This window comes from Brachionichthys hirsutus, chromosome 8, assembly GCF_040956055.1.
Source record: "Brachionichthys hirsutus isolate HB-005 chromosome 8, CSIRO-AGI_Bhir_v1, whole genome shotgun sequence".
Lineage (NCBI taxonomy): Eukaryota > Metazoa > Chordata > Actinopteri > Lophiiformes > Brachionichthyidae > Brachionichthys > Brachionichthys hirsutus.
The window spans coordinates 5,010,970-5,029,421 of NC_090904.1; the positions used below are offsets into that span (position 1 = coordinate 5,010,970).

Consider the following 18,452-nt stretch of genomic DNA (forward strand, 5'->3'; position numbering starts at 1 on the left):
AATGCTCAAACCACAACCTGCCTGGAGAAGTTTTGTCAATGTCAAAAAAAATACATCAAACTCAGGTTTTGACTTTAGATGTTTGGTTTATTTTAAATTTCATTCTTAAATACATGTATTGTACAGTTTCAGGAATGCACTATAAAAATGTTTAGGTTCCTACAGAATTATTTCAATCAGCTCTGGTGGAAATGAATGTACCTCCACAGTTGTGATACTAGAGGGCAGTAAGTTTGCTTTTTGGCAACATTCCATCCAGCAGGAGGATTATCAGATTCAAATATGGGGGGGGGGGGGCAAATGTGTTAAAACTGATCAACAAAACCAATGAAACAAGTTTACAAAAAAAGTAAGCTGCCATTTCTAGCTTATTGAGTGGGTCTACATCGGTTAAACAGTAGCAGAACAGGATGTCGTGTGCTGTTGTACAGTCAAAGTGAACCACAGGGGATGTGAATCCATCAGAACCAGTTGTGAGTTATTCTGAGCCCTTAGACGCTAGACAAGTCAGTTGGGACCATGAACTTTGATCATGTAAAAGTTTAACCTGGTCTGTTGGGTGAACACATGATGTAACATGCTTCATCAAAAAAAAAGGTGATCCTATTTTGTAGGTAACCTGCCAGATGTGGATAAAGGGAACTTTCACATCTGCCCTGACTAAACTCATCTGTGGTTCTGTTGACATCTTAGCGGTTCCAGAACTCGTCCTCCTAACTGCGTTTTAATCTTCAGACATGAACAATAGTTACAGTACATTATACTACCGTAAGCTTTTGGAGACTCACAAATGTAGTGCCACCTAATTAGAAATAGCACCTTTAAATGTATGCGATTTCACATGTAAAAAAACAAAAGTTAATTTCACAACATATTTACACTGAACATTATTTACATTAGAACACAAAAGTATAAAATGGAAACAATCTGACAAAAATAAATAAATGTAAACTAAAGTAAAAAATGTAAACATTGTTTTTAAGGAACATCTTAATCTGTTAAATTAATAAATAAGTGCATAAATGTAATTTAAAAGGAAATAAAAAAATGATCATGAGGAAATCAGTGCATTTTATCGACCAGACGTGAAAAGGAACAGTAGACTGTCCCAGTGATGCTGACGAGAGAACATTTAAAATATATATTGAAAAAAATCCCTGATAGGATGTATAAGCATTTTCCCGTATGATGAGAATGAGAATGAGAATACAAAGTGAAATAGAAGACAAAAGAGACATAATGGTTCGTACATGGGCTCTTGTACTGAGGTCTCTCTCGTTGGACATAACGTCCTTGCAAATTTGATCTGACACCGGTGGTTACGGAGATAAAGAATGGCCGCGGCTCCATCTGCTTAGCTAGTCCCCCCAAGTCCGCTTCACACCGCTGTGAGGAACTGATCTCAAAAGGAAGTGGATTTCATGTCCTTTTCCCTGAATACTTTTTGAGAACAGTCATCAAGGGTTTGTTCTGTGTTGCCAGCTGGAGATGAGGGACACAGGCATTTGTGTTCTGCTTCTCTGAAATGTCCACCATCTGTTTGAATCAACGAGACAGCACCCACAGGCTGTATCTCTTAAGTGTCTGACTTTTCACCAGTTGCTTGGAGGCTGGCTGGGTTCGCCGCTTCCTGAATGGTCCAGCTCAGCACTGTCACAATCCGAGTCATCATACAATCCCTGGTTTGAAGGGAATAAAACAAGAAACCCTTGAGTTGGACACGCTTTTAAAAGTTGACTCCAAAAAGCCTATATGTCCCTTCTTTATATCAGGCATTCTTTCATTCGCTCTCTGCAGCTTACCTCATAATTATGGTCGGTACTGGCGAGGTGGGTCTTGACTTGTCGAAGGACAGCTTCCTTCTCGGACAGCCCGTCGGAGCCCAGCTGGGTGGGCTCGGACGGGTCAGCAGGAATCTCCGAGCCTTGAGAAAGCAGGTCGTCGCTCTTGTCATCCAGACGCTCATCTGTGTTGGTGCTGACCACGTCCGGCGTGCCGCTATGTGAGTGATCAGTGGTGTTTCCCTCCTCGCCGTCAGAGACGGACAGGTTCTCTGAGCTGAAGGTGGACAGGGACTGGCACTTGGACATGCTCACTGGACGTCTGAATGGGAATTCAATAGAAACAAATATACAGTTACAATCGATTGACCGGTATTACGTTTATAAGGGATTTATGGAAAACAGTAGGCATGGATGGAAAACATTTTTTTTAAACCCAAATATGCTGTAGAACAAATTCTACCAAGCCAAAAAGGAAGATTTAATAAAAATAAAAGAAGTGTTATGTTTGAAGCCCGTTGTTATATGTGTCTCAACTGTCAGCAGCTAAGCTGGATGTAATTCTGGAAAGGTGAAACCATGATCTCTCTTCTATTTAACTGTTACCGTCTCCTTGGCAACTCCACTTCACTGTCCACTTCTCCTTCCTCTTCCTCTGATGACACTCCACGCCTCTGTGGAGCAAAAGGGGGAAAAAATGTATTAAAACCACTAATTATCTTCATGCCTGCCAACATGAACAAACGCCTGGTTAGACCAGACCCTGATGATGCTCCAGTTGCAATTTCTGAAGATGGTGACATGATGCTGAGGTTTTGGGATCGCTCATTCATGACTGTAGCTTTGCTGCTTGTATTATATTTACCAGTCATAGCTAACACGCAACTCTCGGCTAACGCTCGGAAGGGAAAGTTTCAGCAACCACTTCAAACAAATAAATACATAACAATACACAGAGGCTTGGAGTGACGGAGGTTAGATTATGCAGAATAGAGACAAGAGGGTCTCACCTGACTGCGCGTGACCGCCGCCCTGTAGAGCAGCGCTGCAGGCGTGAGGCGTTGACTCCTCGGTGAACGTGTGATCACCGGCCCATCCTCTTTTTCCTCACCCTCGTGGGAAATGCGGGGATTCCCGAGCACTGATGTTCTCCCGGCAGCCGCTCCCCTGCCACATGGAGAGTCCGGGCTACTGGAGAAGGGAATGGAAGCTGCATCCTCACTGGGCGTGTCACTGCGTGGAGGTGTTTCTGCCAGGTCATCGGCCCCCACACCGACATCTGCCCCCTCCTGCCGCCCTCCAGTACTCCTGCTCTCCCCGAAACCAGCAGAGGCGCTCTGGCTGCCCGCTCTATCCAGGCCTGGCCTGACCTGCCCCTTCCTCCGATCTTCAGCCTCCAAAGTGGTTGAAATGAGATCTGGGCTTGAGGAGTACATCTTCTTGAGCAGCAGGTCGTGCTGCATCATAATGAGGGCTGCGCTCGGGTCGAGATGCTGCTTGCTGCTTGGGACGGACGTGGTGGAGTTGACCATTGCTAATGAGGAGGACAGAGTCGCTTTAAGCTGAGCCAAGTCCCCATTGCTGCCCTTGCCAGCCTTCCTATAGCGGGGTTTTCCTCGGCGAGAGCGGCCTGGGGAGGTAGAGCCCTTGTTGGGGATTGTGACCTGGGTCATGGAAGAGTCCAGTTTGGGGAGGATTACCTCTGACTTTAGTATATCCGGCCTGGGAAGCATAGAGGCAGAATTTAAACAATTAATGTATGGAGAAAAGAATTACAAATGTTTTTTTTTAAGTATCGATTTTCTACCCGCATTATATCTGGATGTCAGGAGATTAAATCACAAATTTGGGAAACGGGACAGCGGACTGTAAATATAGGCACTTCCTTACAGAGGAAGGCATCCAGCGTAAAAACTGAACATGCAAACTTTGCCTTTCTCTCACCGCTTGCTGTGCGAGGGTAGCTTCTGAGGTACGTTGCGTTTCTTCATGAGTTTCTCCATGGAGTTGGAGGAAGCTGATTGTCTGGAGCTGTGCTTGAAGCAGCCCGGGTACTTCTTGTCCAGCGACTGCTCCCTCCTGATGTTTGAACATAACACCAATTATTTAACGGGTGGAGTTGACTAGACATCACAGAAAGAGTTTAAATATGTTCTTGCACCCCCTACAAAAGTACGGAATCTCTCATATGAAAATGAAGAATGCAATTTATACTAAATTTTAGCAACAGATTTATTTAAGATAAGCATTTAAAAGGTATTAGCATTTAAAGGTAATAGCAAAAAATCCCCCCCAGGGGGTGTGCGCTCCCCCTGGTTGCACCCCCCCCCCCCCCCCCCCCCCCTTTTGCTGGACTTGAAAAAGGCTTCTCCATCACAAACCCCCTGCTGTCTGACAGAACTGGAACAATTTTGCACTCCAGCATTTATGTGTATTTTCTTTTTTTCTTTTTCCTTATTGTGAAAGAACAAAACCTTGAAACAATAAAATCATCAGCAACATCTTGTGAAAGAATTGTGGTTCTTACTTGTGCAGTTCTTTCTCTTTGATTTCCAGCTGCAGCATGATGGCATTGAGCTCCATGTAGAGGTTGTTGGCTCGCTCCAGTTTCCTCTCATAGTGCTCCCGGATGTCCAATGCATGCCTAGGAGGGGCACAAAATAAAATCAATGGGCATTTATAGGTCTCCCAGTATATCTTGGTATAGTTCTGTGCACCTATTCCACCGCTGCTAACCTGAGTTCTTCTCTGCGCCGTTTGATCAGCTCCTCATCCAGCCTGTGAAGACATGTCCCCTCGGACTTGATCTTCTCAAAGTGGTGCCTCACCTCATCTCTCCACTCCACCTGGTGAGGCACGTGAAACACATCACTCAGAACAGATAACATCAAATTCACTCAATCTCACGGAAATGGAAATAGGAATTACAATGAAAAGAATGCAGGGGCGGGAGGGGGGGGATGGATCATTCTAAATGACAGAAATCCACCTTCGTCCCAAGAAACTGAAAAATTACTGATGCTATTTTTACTATAATCAGTGCTTATACTCACAAAAATTCTGCCATCAATAATACCGCCTCCAGCATTTTTAATATCACCACTGTGATTAATTCTAGGGCATTTATGTCAGTGCAACATAACATCAGTAGCAACACTTTGGTGACTGGAGTAGTCAGATGAACAGACAGCAGTAGACCAAGCCACTCCCAGCTTAACTAGGCATCATATACAGAATTAAATATTCAGATTTTATTATTCTCATTCAATAAACATTGAATTTCGTCTTTCATCTTGTACATTTAAAAAAAAATTTTTTTACTATAAAGTTCCAGATTCTCATCTATGAAATGAAACCCAATAAATTCTCAGATCATAATAAATGGGAAGTGAAAGCGACATGACATGAGCACAAAAAAGGATGCAGCATGGGCATTTTTCCAAACACTGGAGCGTGACAGCTGTTATCCGATACATGTCACATCAAAGGACAAAGGAAGCCAGATGCACAAAAACACATGCGTGTGCATCTTTCTGTCAGTGCATGGCCAAGGCTCTTCTTATTAAGCTAATGGACTGTGCTGCACTCTACTATGTCTGCAGTCCCCTTTCTCTCCTCTCTCTCTCTCTCTACTCCCTGCCATTAAAGCAATCAATACTCTCCAGCAGCAAATACTTCGTTCTACTGTCACAAAAAAAAATCCATTATGGGCAGAGTGGAGAGAAACTGCAGAGGGTGTATAAGAGGGGAAGGGGAACAGGGAGAAATAAAGCATCAAGGATAAGTGGGAAGGGTGAAAGATGTTTGCATTTTGCACAGTGAAATACAAATGGAGGCGTAGAGGAGGCAGTGCTTTGCTCTGAGGAGGAAAGGAAATTGCATTCGTTTTGTATGTTTGTGTGTCTCTTGATTTTTAAATGCTTGAGTTATAAATGGATCGGTGGTTACGCATGGCTGCGTAAACACACTTTCCTCACAATTATATTTCTTTCTCTCCTGTCCTGCATTCATTTGCATGCTAACATATCTCTATATTTTTCACGGGTTACCACCCCCCCCCCATCCAATTACAGGCGGAGACACAGACCTTCCTTTTCCATCACACTCTGATATGACAGAGGTTTATAAAGGTTTTCTCCTTGACCACAAATCAGCACTCGCATGTGACACGGAACAAAGAGCAAGGAACCAGAAATAATACGCTGCGAATGGAGGCAGGTTTTATTAGTGGGCTCCCAAGAGGCTGGGGGGGCCCCCTATGGAGCAGACTGGACACAAATGGCAGCGGCTCAGCAGCAATATGGACAAAATGATAATAGATGTTGTTGACAGCAGATTTTTATTCAGATATAGATACAGTTTATATATATATACACCCCATCTACTGTCAGTTTATATATATTTAACATTTGGTGGTTGTCAATTACATTATCTCTTAATCCCACATTTAGTGTCTGAATTAGATTCTGAATTAAATGCATTTTGACTTCACACTCGTTTTCCATTCATTTTCACTTCAAAACAGAGAGATTAAAGAAGCTCACTTGAGACTGAAAGTAGGTTTCCTGTGCAGTCGACAGGATGTCAGCCGAGGCGATGTCCAGATGCAAGAGGATCTGTCGGAAGGAAGGCCTGTTCCTTGGCTTGCAGTTCCTGTGAATGATTCAAGCAGACCTTTTCTCAGAAATGAAAAGGACCTGGAAGAGTCTCTCCTCCATTATTATTTGTTTCTTCTTTCTGATTCTAATGCAATGGCATTTAAAGCTTCTAAGAACATTGCATTCTCTTAACTCTCTTTTTCTTAATCCTTCTCTTTCCTCCTATATCTCTCTGTACGACACCTCCTCTCCTGCCAGCTCACCAGCATTGCCTCAGGAGCAGCTTGAAACTGTCTGGACAGCTATCAGGTACAGGCAGCTGCAGGCTGTTGTTGCCCACTCCCCAGATGATAGCAGAGGAATCCACGTCCTTATAGGGCACCTCCCCTGTGAGCATCTCCCACAGCACGACACCGAAGGACCTGCAGAGAGATGCGGCGCATTTACCTTCAGACACGTTGGTAAAGAAGCGACGTGAAAGGATGAAAGGAATCGCGGACTGAAATGTCAAGCGCTTCTCAAACTGATAAGAATTTAAGAAAGCCTTTGATGCATTGTGGGAAGATTAAATGGATTGTTCAGTTTGCATCTACGAAAGATTTGTTAGCGTGAACAATTTTTGAGCGCTGCAAACATTTTCTAACGTGAAGTTTGTTATCTCTGCAGATGTTTTTTTTTTTACAATGAGTGTGCATTAATGGATTCAAAAATTATTGGGTTTGAATATTACAAAACTTTTAGGATAATGCAACATAACCCTTCATTATATAAACAATTCCCTACGATCACCACTATGCACGCATCTGTATATCCACTATTATTCCTGTGTCAGGTCAGCTGTTCAACCTTATAAATGCATCACATCAACAAATCAGCAATGAAGTATGAAATCGCAACTTTTGCCAAAAACATGCCGTTTTATGTCTCTAGTTCAGAGCAGCATTGATCACCAGCTCTACGCCTGTTTAGGTGAGCAAGAGAGCAGCATCCATGGGGAACGTCGCTAAGGAAAGTCTGTTGCAGTTGACTCCCTGGGTTGCTGTGGTGACCATGCTCAATATCCAAGGTGGCAATACACCCAGGGTGTGTGTGTGAAGCTGTGGTTGAATGTATATTTTTAGAGTTGCTCCATGTAGTTGTTTGTCATTAATGATATAAAGTCACAGGAAGACAACCCTGATTTTAAGACGGACTATATAACAAAGTGAAGTTAGCTTTTGTGCCATTATAATTATTAGTCAATATACAATGCAGCAGCATAGTAATGTTAATAATATATGAATACATTGTGTCAGTCTGTCCTGTAAGTATTTTTTGCGATTCTTAGATATTCATTAAGAATCATTAATCTAAGATCTACTATATTTATCAGTGTGTTAAATTCTACTGCTTAGTATTTTAATATTCGTCTTCGTTAAGGGTCTATATGTATGTCGGCACCAAATAAAAATGAATATGATAATATGGTACTTTGCCACAGCCTCTTCCTGTTTGACTCACTCTTTTTCGAGTGTGGTTTAAGATACAATTTGCATAAATTTAAACAAAACTATACAGCTCACATTCATGCTTTTCTTTTTCCAGCATCAAAAGCTTTTTAATCCAATTTTCACTCTTCTGCTAATGCACCACTGGCTCTGGGCCAAACCATCCTCTGGATCAGAAGGTTATTCCAGCCTCTGTTGAGCACTGCGGCATCTGGCAAATCAATTATTAAATTAGCCGGCGTTCCTTTCAGGATGGAAAGGAAGAGTGATGGAGGGATATAGGATGGGAGAACGAGAGAGGGAGAATGTATCGAGGGATCAGGGACTAACACAGGGCCATCGCATCAGATATGGCAGAGGCCCTATACAATTTCATGTAATGAGATATTCTACATAATACAGAATAGATTTTCTGGTAATGTCATCTCATGCTCTGTACTGTAGTAGTATGCCGCAAATAATCTGATCCTATGACAGATAAGACAAACGATAAGAGGGAATTGAAAAGGTTCACTGATGCAGATGGAGGGTTTAAATTGATATGACACCTACCAAATATCCACCTTCTCTGAGACCGGTTCGTTGCGTATGACCTCCGGTGCCATCCAGGCCACCGTACCGGCAAAGGACATTTTGGTGCTCTTGTCGCTGAGCTCTTTGGACGTACCGAAATCAGAAATTTTCACAGAGTCGTCGTAGGTGATCAGCATACTGGAATGAAAAAAAACTCCGCCAGCTTTAGATTGACATATTTGAGAGAAAGCAGTGAAGCTAAATCAGTTTCTAACATTATATTCAAAAGCCAACATTTGAAATTGAATTGGTGAATCATCATTCCATGTGTTCTAAAAACTCAACCAGTGCTGGGTAGTTAAGTAAAAAGCTGTTAATGCCATATCATAGAAAGGTGGCTCCAGATTAATAGTGTGACACGGTGCATTTCCGAGCCTATTTTTCAACAAATAAGAATATAAACAGTTTGTTCACATTTCATTTTAAAGCCATCTTCACATAGGACTGGTAATCTATCAGGATATTGTTGCTCCTCTCGTGCCTTTACAATTATCATAGCTTTTATTCCTTGCTTGCTGCATTGTCTTCATATTTTTCATATTATTCAGTTATTTATCTTTTTTCTTTACAATGTTCTTCATTTCTACATGTATAAACTGGTTTATATAAGTAAAAAAACAATTGGTAATGCGTTGTTTTATTTATCAGGTTTGTTTTTGCTTTGGTGATTGGATAAGAACAAAGCAGCCTGAGCAGAAGTAGGTCATCTAGTATTGTTCTCCATGATTGTTAGCAACAATTGTGTTTCTTACATGTAGGCCTCTAAAAATATGCAAATGAACTGCATGCAACATATGCAATGAGAAGTTCTACATAGGTTGGTAAAAGTTGTTCTAAATGTTGTTACACGGTAGAAATGTCCATCCGCTTCATGTCTTACATATCACGTCAGCTACAGATTAGTCAGGCAAAATTTAAATTGCAGTAGATTTTTCACAAAGTCCACAAACTCACTTTGGAGACTTGAGGTCTCTGTGGATGATCTTGTGCAGATGCAAGTAATTCATCCCCCCAGCAATGCCCATCGCCCAGTCCATGAGCAGGGATGGTTGGATCTGCCTGCCTGCTCTCAGCACCTCGTACAGCTGTCCCTGGGCACAGTACTCCATGATGATGCAGTAACATGGAGCCTGGGTACAAATGCCCCTGAGAGTACAGAGAAGTGGAACACTTTGAAGGGTTGAGAAAATGTCACAGCCTTTTGGATTTGTAAACTTTCTGAAGGAAAACCAATCACGTACCCTATAGGCATGGAATTACAGTGTAATGTTCTGCACATGTGATCAGATAAGACAGTGGATCATTTTTACTAACCTGAAAGTGATGATATTGGGATGTTTGAGTTTGCGCAGGTGCTTGATGTCCGTCTCTTTGATATTCCGCACTTTCTTTACCGCCACTTCCTGTCCGTGCAGTTTTCCTAGAAAAACAGCCCCCTGGGCTCCGCTGCCCACCCACTGAAGGTCAGATATCTCCTCAAACGGGACCTCCCATGCCTCTGAGGTTGGGAAAAATATGGAGGGGAAACAGCTGGTGAGTTCATCTGTACAGTAAAATGTTCTTTATCAACGTAGAGCAGCGGGATGATCGTCATATTAATATTTACTGATTAACGAATGAAGCTGGAAGATCATATAAATTGTCTGTATAGTTAGCTTTCTTTATTGTCTGTGTTGTGATTTATATTCTCAAACTACATGTTCTGTAAAGAAAAAGCTCAAACTTACAAATCAAAAGAAGAAAAAATAGTTCCTTATCTACAATGTTGTTTTGCAGTAATCCACCTGTATCTGTAAAAGCTCTTACAAGTTGACACAGCCAAGAACATATCTTGTCGTGTAGTTGAACCTAACCTTAATCTAACACTCGGGGTTTGCAGCCAGAGACAGGAAGCTCTAATCTCCTGTGGGTAATTCCCCCTCAGCCTTCTAAATCCTGTTTAGTGCCATTGTGGGGTTGATGTGGAACAGGGGTCCAAAGCTCAGGAGAGGGTTTGCTAGGAGAAGGAGATTTAAGGATGGCTTTATGGTGAACAGGGAGGTGGAGCGGTGGTGACGGTTGTCGCTCTGTGTGCTTAAAGAGGGAAAAAAGTAAGGGGGGAGGGTGGGATTCCCTGTGGGTCAGCAGGGGTCCGTGTATCTGAGGACAGACTGTTAATATAGAATATATATATAGGCCTGCTCCACTGCTGTTCTCAACCCGAAAAAAAAGATTCAGGTTGATTTATCATATTAACAAGGACATGTGAATGATTAATGCTTTCCAGTCATGGATTGAGGGCTCCGTCTCTAATGAGCCCCTCAAATGTCCCACAGTAAAGACATAAAGCCACATCTGAAGCAGTACAATAACCCCAGGGCCACTTTTGATCTGAAAAACTGAGGAAATTTAGAACATAACCAGACAAGCCAAGTCCTTCACAATCAACGAACGACAGATCATTGTTTCTGCTTTCTAGTCTGCTACATTGTGCCTTCCAATCAAAGCTTAAAAGCAGAGCATTGTAATATTATGGCAGGCAGGCACTCAGCTGCAACAACCCTATTTATTTCACTCTTATTATATCCGTTTAGCCTTCAACAGTGTTTGTGCTTCCCCTGTAATGCTGCACAGAGGAGGGGAGCAGCGAGGTGCAGATGGGCTGGCAGTGATAACAGCCCGGGATGAAAAGGATAGGAAAGGAGACAATGAGAGATGGGGGGGGAGGAGGCGGACTGAGGGGAGACATGTAAGTCAAATGGGTGATAAAAAAAAAAACAAGAACACCATAAAGAAAAAAAGGCCCATAAATCTGATGGCGCCTGATGCGTGACGCTGTATTCATTTGATCACGTTTTCTACCGTCATTGTATGAGACGTTGTGTTTCTGTCGGTGATATGTATGAAGTGTTTCCATTTGTGGACGTGTTCATGTGTGTGTGCGGTATAGTTATCCCTGGGTGCATGCACACGTGTGTGTGTCAGGTTTGTGTTAATAGAGATGAGAGGCGCAGGGTCAGCGCGTGGCCATGCATAATTCATGCAGCAGATTTGGCAGAGGAGTCCCAGGGGAGCGCCACGTTATTGTAGTGGCTGCAGACATAAACAACACAGTGTTACAGGGAGCTAGTTTTGCTGGGGGGGTGGGGATTGAAGGTGGGGTAGGTACCAGCAGGTGAATGGATGGGGGGGGGGGGGGCATCAGGGGGAAATAAACCCTTAATAGAGTCTCTCGCTCCGGCTGCAACGCTTCCAACGTCAAAGTGTTTGTTTACAATGTGGCCTTAGTGGGAATTATTTTTAATGTAATTAAACAGTTGGGATAAGATCATTTAATTTGCATATCAAAGACTACACTTTAAATTGCTGCTTCAGCCATTAAAAAGCTGCCATTCATGTCAGCGTGTGTAGATGTGTTTATATGTGTCTGATTTGGCTGCTGGACTCACCATCCAGGTCGTGCTTGTGCTCGGTGGAGTAAGCTTTGCCAATCATAGTCCATACAGGCCGCAGACACCCAAACAACCCCTCCAAAAAGCCTCCTCCCCCTCCACTGGACTGGCATTGTAGCCTGGCGTCCCCCGCCTGGCTCCTGAACATGCTCCTGTCCAGCTCCGGCCCATCTCCCTCTGTCCTTCCTGGGCTCCCATCATGCTCGTGGAGCTTCAGGATGCTGTTGGCAAAGTGCTCCTGTTGTTCTTCACATGGCGTCTGGTTGTGCCCCACTCCTCCTCCTCCTCCTCCTCCTCCTCCACCCCCAGGCTCGCCAACAACTCCACCGTCTTTGGAGAGGACGTTACGAAGGACACACTGGGTCGGGGTCAGGTCCATTTCTGGGGTGCAGGGTGTTTCCGCATCAAGGTGGTGAAAGGATGGAGGATCAGAGAGGGGCGAGTTGAAGGCAGATAGAGAAGGAGAGGGGGCTCGAGGCTCGTGGATCAGCGCCATGGGGGCCCTTGGTCATCAGAAAAACTCGGAGCACTGGGAGCCTTAGCAGCATCAAACATGGAGAGAGAGAAGGAGAGAGAAACACAGGATGGAAATAGCTGAAAATCAAATTAAGTTAGAATCAATCTTCTACCCTGTGGGAGCCCAGAATGAAGGCTGAACGCTGAGTTTGTAGACTGTCATACATTTGTGAAGCTGATCGAAGTGACAAAAGGACTTGATGAGAGAACTTCCTGCTTCCATAAATCTCACTTAAAGACACATCTCTGGGTGTATAAAGAACTGGACATTGAGTTCCTCCGGTTCAGTTCAAGCATCTGTTTCAGTGCATGTCTCAAAGTCATTTGCAGGACAGACTTGTCCTTAGTTGAATGAGAAACACGGTCCAGGATGTTTGGTGTGGATTAACGACAAAAGAGCAGCACCATAAATCTAAGAAACCTTTGGGTGCTATAAATTTGATTATAGCCCCTCTTATAGGGTAACTTCAAATCCTTATCCATGCGCTGATGTATCATGGTAATCCAATGAAGACATTTTATTCTGCTACATGCATTCAGTCGCTTTTGGCTTGGCATGTTTGTGACCAACAAAACCAATGATGTGAAAGCAGAATGGTGACAGGGCTGGATATTTACATCCTGGTCAGGCAACAACACGGTGTATTCGAACGGATGAGGTCAAATGAAGGCTGTATCATAAAAATAATTCATGCAAGCCTCCTCGGAGCTCGTCATTTTCCCAAGGGCGACAGTTTATACGCGGTCAGAGCACAGAGAAAATGCATCATTTCATGTCAGAGCCTTTTGAAATGGTTGGCTCCTCTGCTGCCTCTAACAAGCTCGAGGTTTCACCTGCTTCCTAAAACAACGATATGAATGAAAATACTTCCTGTTGTATACGAAGACATGTGTGTTGTGTCCAAGGTTACGCATGTAGTCATGGTGATCACATCAGTGGAGGCCAGTTTGAGTCAAATCACTGAATCCAAATCCATCCTCATGCACTCAAAAATATATTTTTATTGCCCGTGTTACATTAGAAGGAGCATTCAGCAGCAGCCTCGGATGTTTGAGGCCCGCGGTCCTGCCGCTCCACTCACAGGATGGGAGAAATCACGCAGCTCAAAAACGAGACAGCAGGACACGTTAACCGAACCGCAACCATGGAGCTCCACGTCTGGAATACAATAATCATAATCCGCACCATAATTTGTGCGTCCTCTGAGACGCATCTGACTCTGGAATAATCACGCATCATTCTCGTTCGACTGAACCCGAATGCTATTAGTGGCGCTCGCCTCTCACTTTACGCGCTTGGAGGCATCAGCTGCAGCGCGAGCGGCTGGAGCTGGATGCGCTCCGCTACAGGCCGGCGCACCGTGCGCGTCTGTCCGAGGGGCTTCTTGCGCGCATCACCGCTTCTCCTCGCACCTCCTGCGGTGAAAATCCCCGGTGCCTCGCCGGCAGCACTGACGCGTCAGAGTCAGACTTGCTATACTGCGGCTTAATAAAAGACTATATCCGCGTTACTGAGGAACAGGATCCGCCACGGTGTCGCTGCGCTCTCCTTCCTTGGCGATCATGACGCGTAATATAAAACCCAGTGTCTCCTACCTTAGCGTCGACAGCCGAAGTTCATCGCTGATGACTGGAAAAGCGTTTTTTTGGGTTTTTTTTTTCCAATACGCGCTATTAGTCGCTGCACAACAAGCATCCGCGCATCCCGTCCTCCGCTCTGCTGCTCCGCATCCACCGAGTTTTCTCCGCCCTCGGTGACTGGAAGTCTGTCTTTCCTCCTGGGTTTATCCCAGAGGACATTAAAGACGCAGCGGGAGCGCAGCTCTAGTCGTTTTGTTTTCCTAGACCTCCTTTTTCATTCCCCTCTGAGAACGCGATCTGCGCACACTCAGGAATGTATACGGCCATCTCACCTATAGTAAACACGGCACACCGGAGAGGAGAGGAGTGGAGCGGGGAGAGGAGAGGAGAGGAGAGGGGAGCGTGATGGGAGGGAGGCGACGTTGGCGTTCTCCTATCCTATCAGAGCACAAACGCCCCGTGACGAGCTCAGTCCGGTGAGACGCGGGACAACCGCGCAGGTAACCGGGTTGATCTAGACTGGGGAGGAGGGGGGTCAGCCGGTATGTGAGGTGATCATAATGATGTCATCCCCAAAGCATGCAGCACTTGACTGGACAGCACCGTGTAAATCCCTTTCAATCCTATTAATGGCCTCCGTTTCGAGTATAATTGGTGCATAATCTGCGCGCTCCTCCGTCTGCCACAGAGCGCGCACGCAGGAAGGACGCCAGGTCGTTGTTGGATCCAGTCTCTCCACTGACCCATTTCTATCAGAACTAAATTGGGCTTTTCTCTGGCGAGATTTGGTTCCCTCGGCGACTCCAAATTAACCCGAATGTAATAAAGTGTCGCGCTAATTTATATAACTGTCATCTTTTCAACGCAAATCTTGTTTAGCGTATTTAACGACCCTGAAACATGTTCAAGGCTTCCTTTTTTAATTAACCCTTATTCAGAAAACCCGGCCCTGAGGCCATCCGACAAGAGTAAAGTTTTCACTAATAATGGATGGATGGATATTTGTGTGCGTAAAACATTTAAAGAAGAGGCCACAAGTCCCAAAATGAAGAAATCCCAATGAGATTTACAAACCTTTCAAAATACAACAAAATACATAAATTATGGGTAAAGCATAATGAATCAGATTAAGTCCACAACTCTCACCTTCTAAGGTGAAGTGTTAATGCTTTGGGGGTTTTGTTGAGCCATTTCATAGGAAACTGACTCTAAATCATCACGGTCAACCTGAAAGAAGAATAAAACAAAAAATGAGGACAATCAGGCTCGGTGGACGGATGTCTGTGAGTCTCCGCAGGCCAAGACGGGATCATGAAATCACTGCAAACATTGGAGAATCTTCCAAGAGTCAAATGATTTGGCTGTCCCAGAGGACTGTCCCGTTTGTTTGTCAAACAGCTGAGGAGCTCATGTCATTTACTGATGGTCTACATGGCGCATGACCCCTTTTCAGTGCTAAATCCAAATCCATCTTTATCTCCCAGATTAAGCTTGTGTTGGGTTTAAACCCCAACAATGACCTCATCCCGCTGCTTGCAGACGGCAGGGGAAACCCCAACTAGTGTGCTGCCTGACCATGCGTGAAACCTGCTGTCATTAAATCCTCCCTCTCGTCTTCTTTCTGATGAAAATAAGACCACAGCACCGGCTGCTCAGCTGCTCTAATTTATATTAAGTCGCTCTCTGCCTCTTCAACAGCAAGCCTTATCAAATTAAAGTAAGAGAATACTGTTTCTGTCAGTGCTGTATCATGAAACAGAAGCACCAGAGCTACGTTTTCAGACCCACAACAGGAAAACATAAGAAACAATAACACTGGTATCGCTCTTTGTCAGGATCATGCAATGGCTCTTTGCACCATAGCAACACTGAATTGCTTTAATGCTTATTATTATGGTTTATTTTTACAATCTATGTTTCCAGATGAATATTCATTGGCCCTTGGCCAAAAATGAGACGTATAAATATTTAATTTTGGCTTAAATATTACTTGAAATAGCAGGCAAAAAAAATGAGCGGCGTTCATCATGTTTGCTATTTAATTGCATCCGTATTTTTTTAGTCCTCCTTCTATTCTACCTTGAGGCGGTCTAAATGGAGCACGCCACCCTCTGTTCTATTCCCATGTATTCTGAAAACTTTTTCATGATTTATTTATTGCTGCTTGAAGTTGCAGGGTGGTTCCTTGTCTTGGATGGTTAAGTCCTCTGAGGCACCACGCTGCTGCTTCTGCTATTGACTGACACAGTTTCTAGTTTTGTTGGAGCAAATCCACCAGCAGACACAAGCAGAGAACGAAACGCTGAAGGCTACCAGACAGAAACTTCAAATGTACACAACAAATCTTTCTGCAGGAGCTTTGTGCATTCTCCTGTTGCACTACAATGCATGCTGCCTTGTAATTTAAGAGAAGGTATCAGCAAAATGTGCACAATTAGTTCCGACCTGAAAAAAACAACACTTCACATAATGCACCACAGTCTGATGTAAAATTCATCATTTGGCAACTTGCCTCACAATCCATAGGAGGGTATTAGCAGAAGGCATGCTAAGGAGCGTGTGTGTGTGTTAATTATGACTTTACAGTGAAATGGTGTGAAAGGCCGAGTGCCAAATGGCACAGATTGTTCCATTCCCGTGTAGAGGCGTGTATGTGTGTGTCTGTATGTATGTGAGGGGGGGTGGAGGGTCCTCTCTGCATGGATAACCTATTTATGGATCCCCATCAAGAGCCCTTAGTTGGTCCTTGCCACAATATTGTGTTGACTGAAAACGGAGGCATTCTCGATCTTTCCTGTTTGTCAGAGGAAACTGACACCGGATGGGTTTGCCATCAGTCAAGACGCCACCGCTGTGTGCTTCATCCACCAGGCACACTGATGGGAGTCAGAAAGATTGGCGCCAAGCAGCATCGGTGGGGTCGGCAGTGAGGAAGTTGGTGGGTGGGGGTTTCTCCATTTCAGCAAGATGATCTCACCTCCTGTCTGCTGCTCAGAAGGAAGCTTTCATTCACAAAGTTCATCCATTCACACACACGTGTGTGTTCTGATGGGTACAAACACACACAAACACACACACACACACACACGTAACCAATATATATTTCCCAACGGGACACAGTTGAGCCAATGAAGCAATATTCAGGTGAGATCACAGCCGGACGCCGAGGTTCCTCTTCCATTAAGAACTGTAAGTGAAGAGGGTTTGCTGCCTGCCATTGTTTGACTTTGCTGGAAAACTGAGTGAAACGTTACTGGGCGAGAGGCGTATCTTTTGTCATGTGCTGTATTTTCACATAAATAATGCTGTCTGATTTTCTGACCAGTAGGGGGCAGTTAAAATAAGATTTAACCACACAACTGGCATTATTATCTTCTGCGTTATTTCGAAGCAATTTCGACATTCAGCAAACAAAACTTTTAAAAATCATTTTCTTAGTCATGTTTCTTGTTAACTGATTAATAATGTTACATAATAATAACAATGACTCTCTTTTAGCTTTGTTTTTGTTCTCTACTAATGAAATGCCACATTTCTTTTTCTTGCCCTATAGTTCATTATTTTCAACTCTTGCTCACTAACTGTGCCTGTATAAAGTATAAGTGTGGAGTGGGTTTATATAATTTTCTCATCTGCTGTAGAGAAATAAACTACACTAATGAAAATATGAGAAACGACAACATTTGAACAATTTGAACAGTGACCTGAAACTCTTTATAAAGCTCTGTATATATATATAATTATTCATGCAATCAATAGTCGAGAAATAAGGGTTATTGTCACTTTAACCTTTAGAGATTACTCTCAGGATAACAGGATGAGTCCCAAAACAACTGGAGAGCCACACAGCCTCATTCCAGTATCTTCTAAAATATGCTAATCCCACATTTAGATCAAACACCACTTTGATCTTTCAGAAAGATTAGCAATGTGGCTGATTTCCCTTTGAAACCTCTGACAGGCCAGAAGCAACCAGGCAGCCTGCTGTTTGGAGCCTCTGGCTGCATTCTGGTCAAGAGAGGGTTAATAACAATAAAGGGGAGGTTGGAGAAGCGTTCCTGAAAGTCATGTGGTCTGTGCCGGGAAGGGGGGCGGGGGGAGGAGAGGAGGAGAGGAGGCGAGGAGAAGGGTAGGGTGGTGGGAATGGGGCGGAGTCTGGAGGATGTTGCTATAGGAACAGAATCCTCAGTTGGCCAGTGTGAAGTCAGAGGCATCGTATTAGGTGGTGACTGCAGTTAGATGCTGCTGGTGGTGTGAGGAGGATAGATGGGTGGGGAAGGGGATGTGCGTGTGTGGGGGGGGGGGGGAGTGACTCACACTGCAGGATGTGTTCTGCATTCTAATGGTGGGACACCTGGAAACACACACACACACAAAGTGTAGACCTCCGTAACTCCACCGGCTAGAAACACAAACCCTTCTCTGATGTTCCAATCTGTATCGACAGCATGGCCCGGCATCATCCTGCACCAGCCCGCATCACAA

The 18,452-nt window shown here is 44.1% G+C and overlaps 1 protein-coding gene across 1 annotated transcript; it reads right to left on the reverse strand.

Annotated features, from left to right (window-relative positions):
- Positions 1 to 1,592: 1,592 nt before the first annotated feature.
- LOC137898542 (mitogen-activated protein kinase kinase kinase 12-like) lies at positions 1,593 to 12,366 on the reverse strand. The gene is made up of 13 exons (XM_068742587.1): positions 11,868 to 12,366; positions 9,754 to 9,937; positions 9,394 to 9,585; positions 8,419 to 8,577; positions 6,643 to 6,801; positions 6,326 to 6,434; positions 4,518 to 4,627; positions 4,309 to 4,425; positions 3,726 to 3,860; positions 2,792 to 3,503; positions 2,388 to 2,455; positions 1,803 to 2,103; positions 1,593 to 1,679 (listed from the first exon to the last, which is right to left on the reverse strand). Exons 1-13 carry the CDS (start codon positions 12,364 to 12,366, stop codon positions 1,593 to 1,595), a joined length of 2,832 nt encoding a protein of 943 aa, XP_068598688.1.
- Between the last annotated feature and the right edge of the window lie 6,086 nt (positions 12,367 to 18,452).

What these genes read in the sequence shown, in the direction of transcription:
- LOC137898542 (XM_068742587.1), bottom strand. Translation starts at nt 12,366, where the DNA reads ATGGCGCTGATCCACGAGCCTCGAGCCCCCTCTCCTTCTCTATCTGCC. An exon ending in AAACCTACTTTCAGTCTCAA is followed by an intron (nt 4,628 to 6,325) that starts GTGAGCTTCTTT and finishes GTGCCTCACCAG; the next exon opens with GTGGAGTGGAGAGATGAGGT. An exon ending in GTGGAGTTGCCAAGGAGACG is followed by an intron (nt 2,104 to 2,387) that starts GTAACAGTTAAA and finishes ATTCCCATTCAG; the next exon opens with ACGTCCAGTGAGCATGTCCA.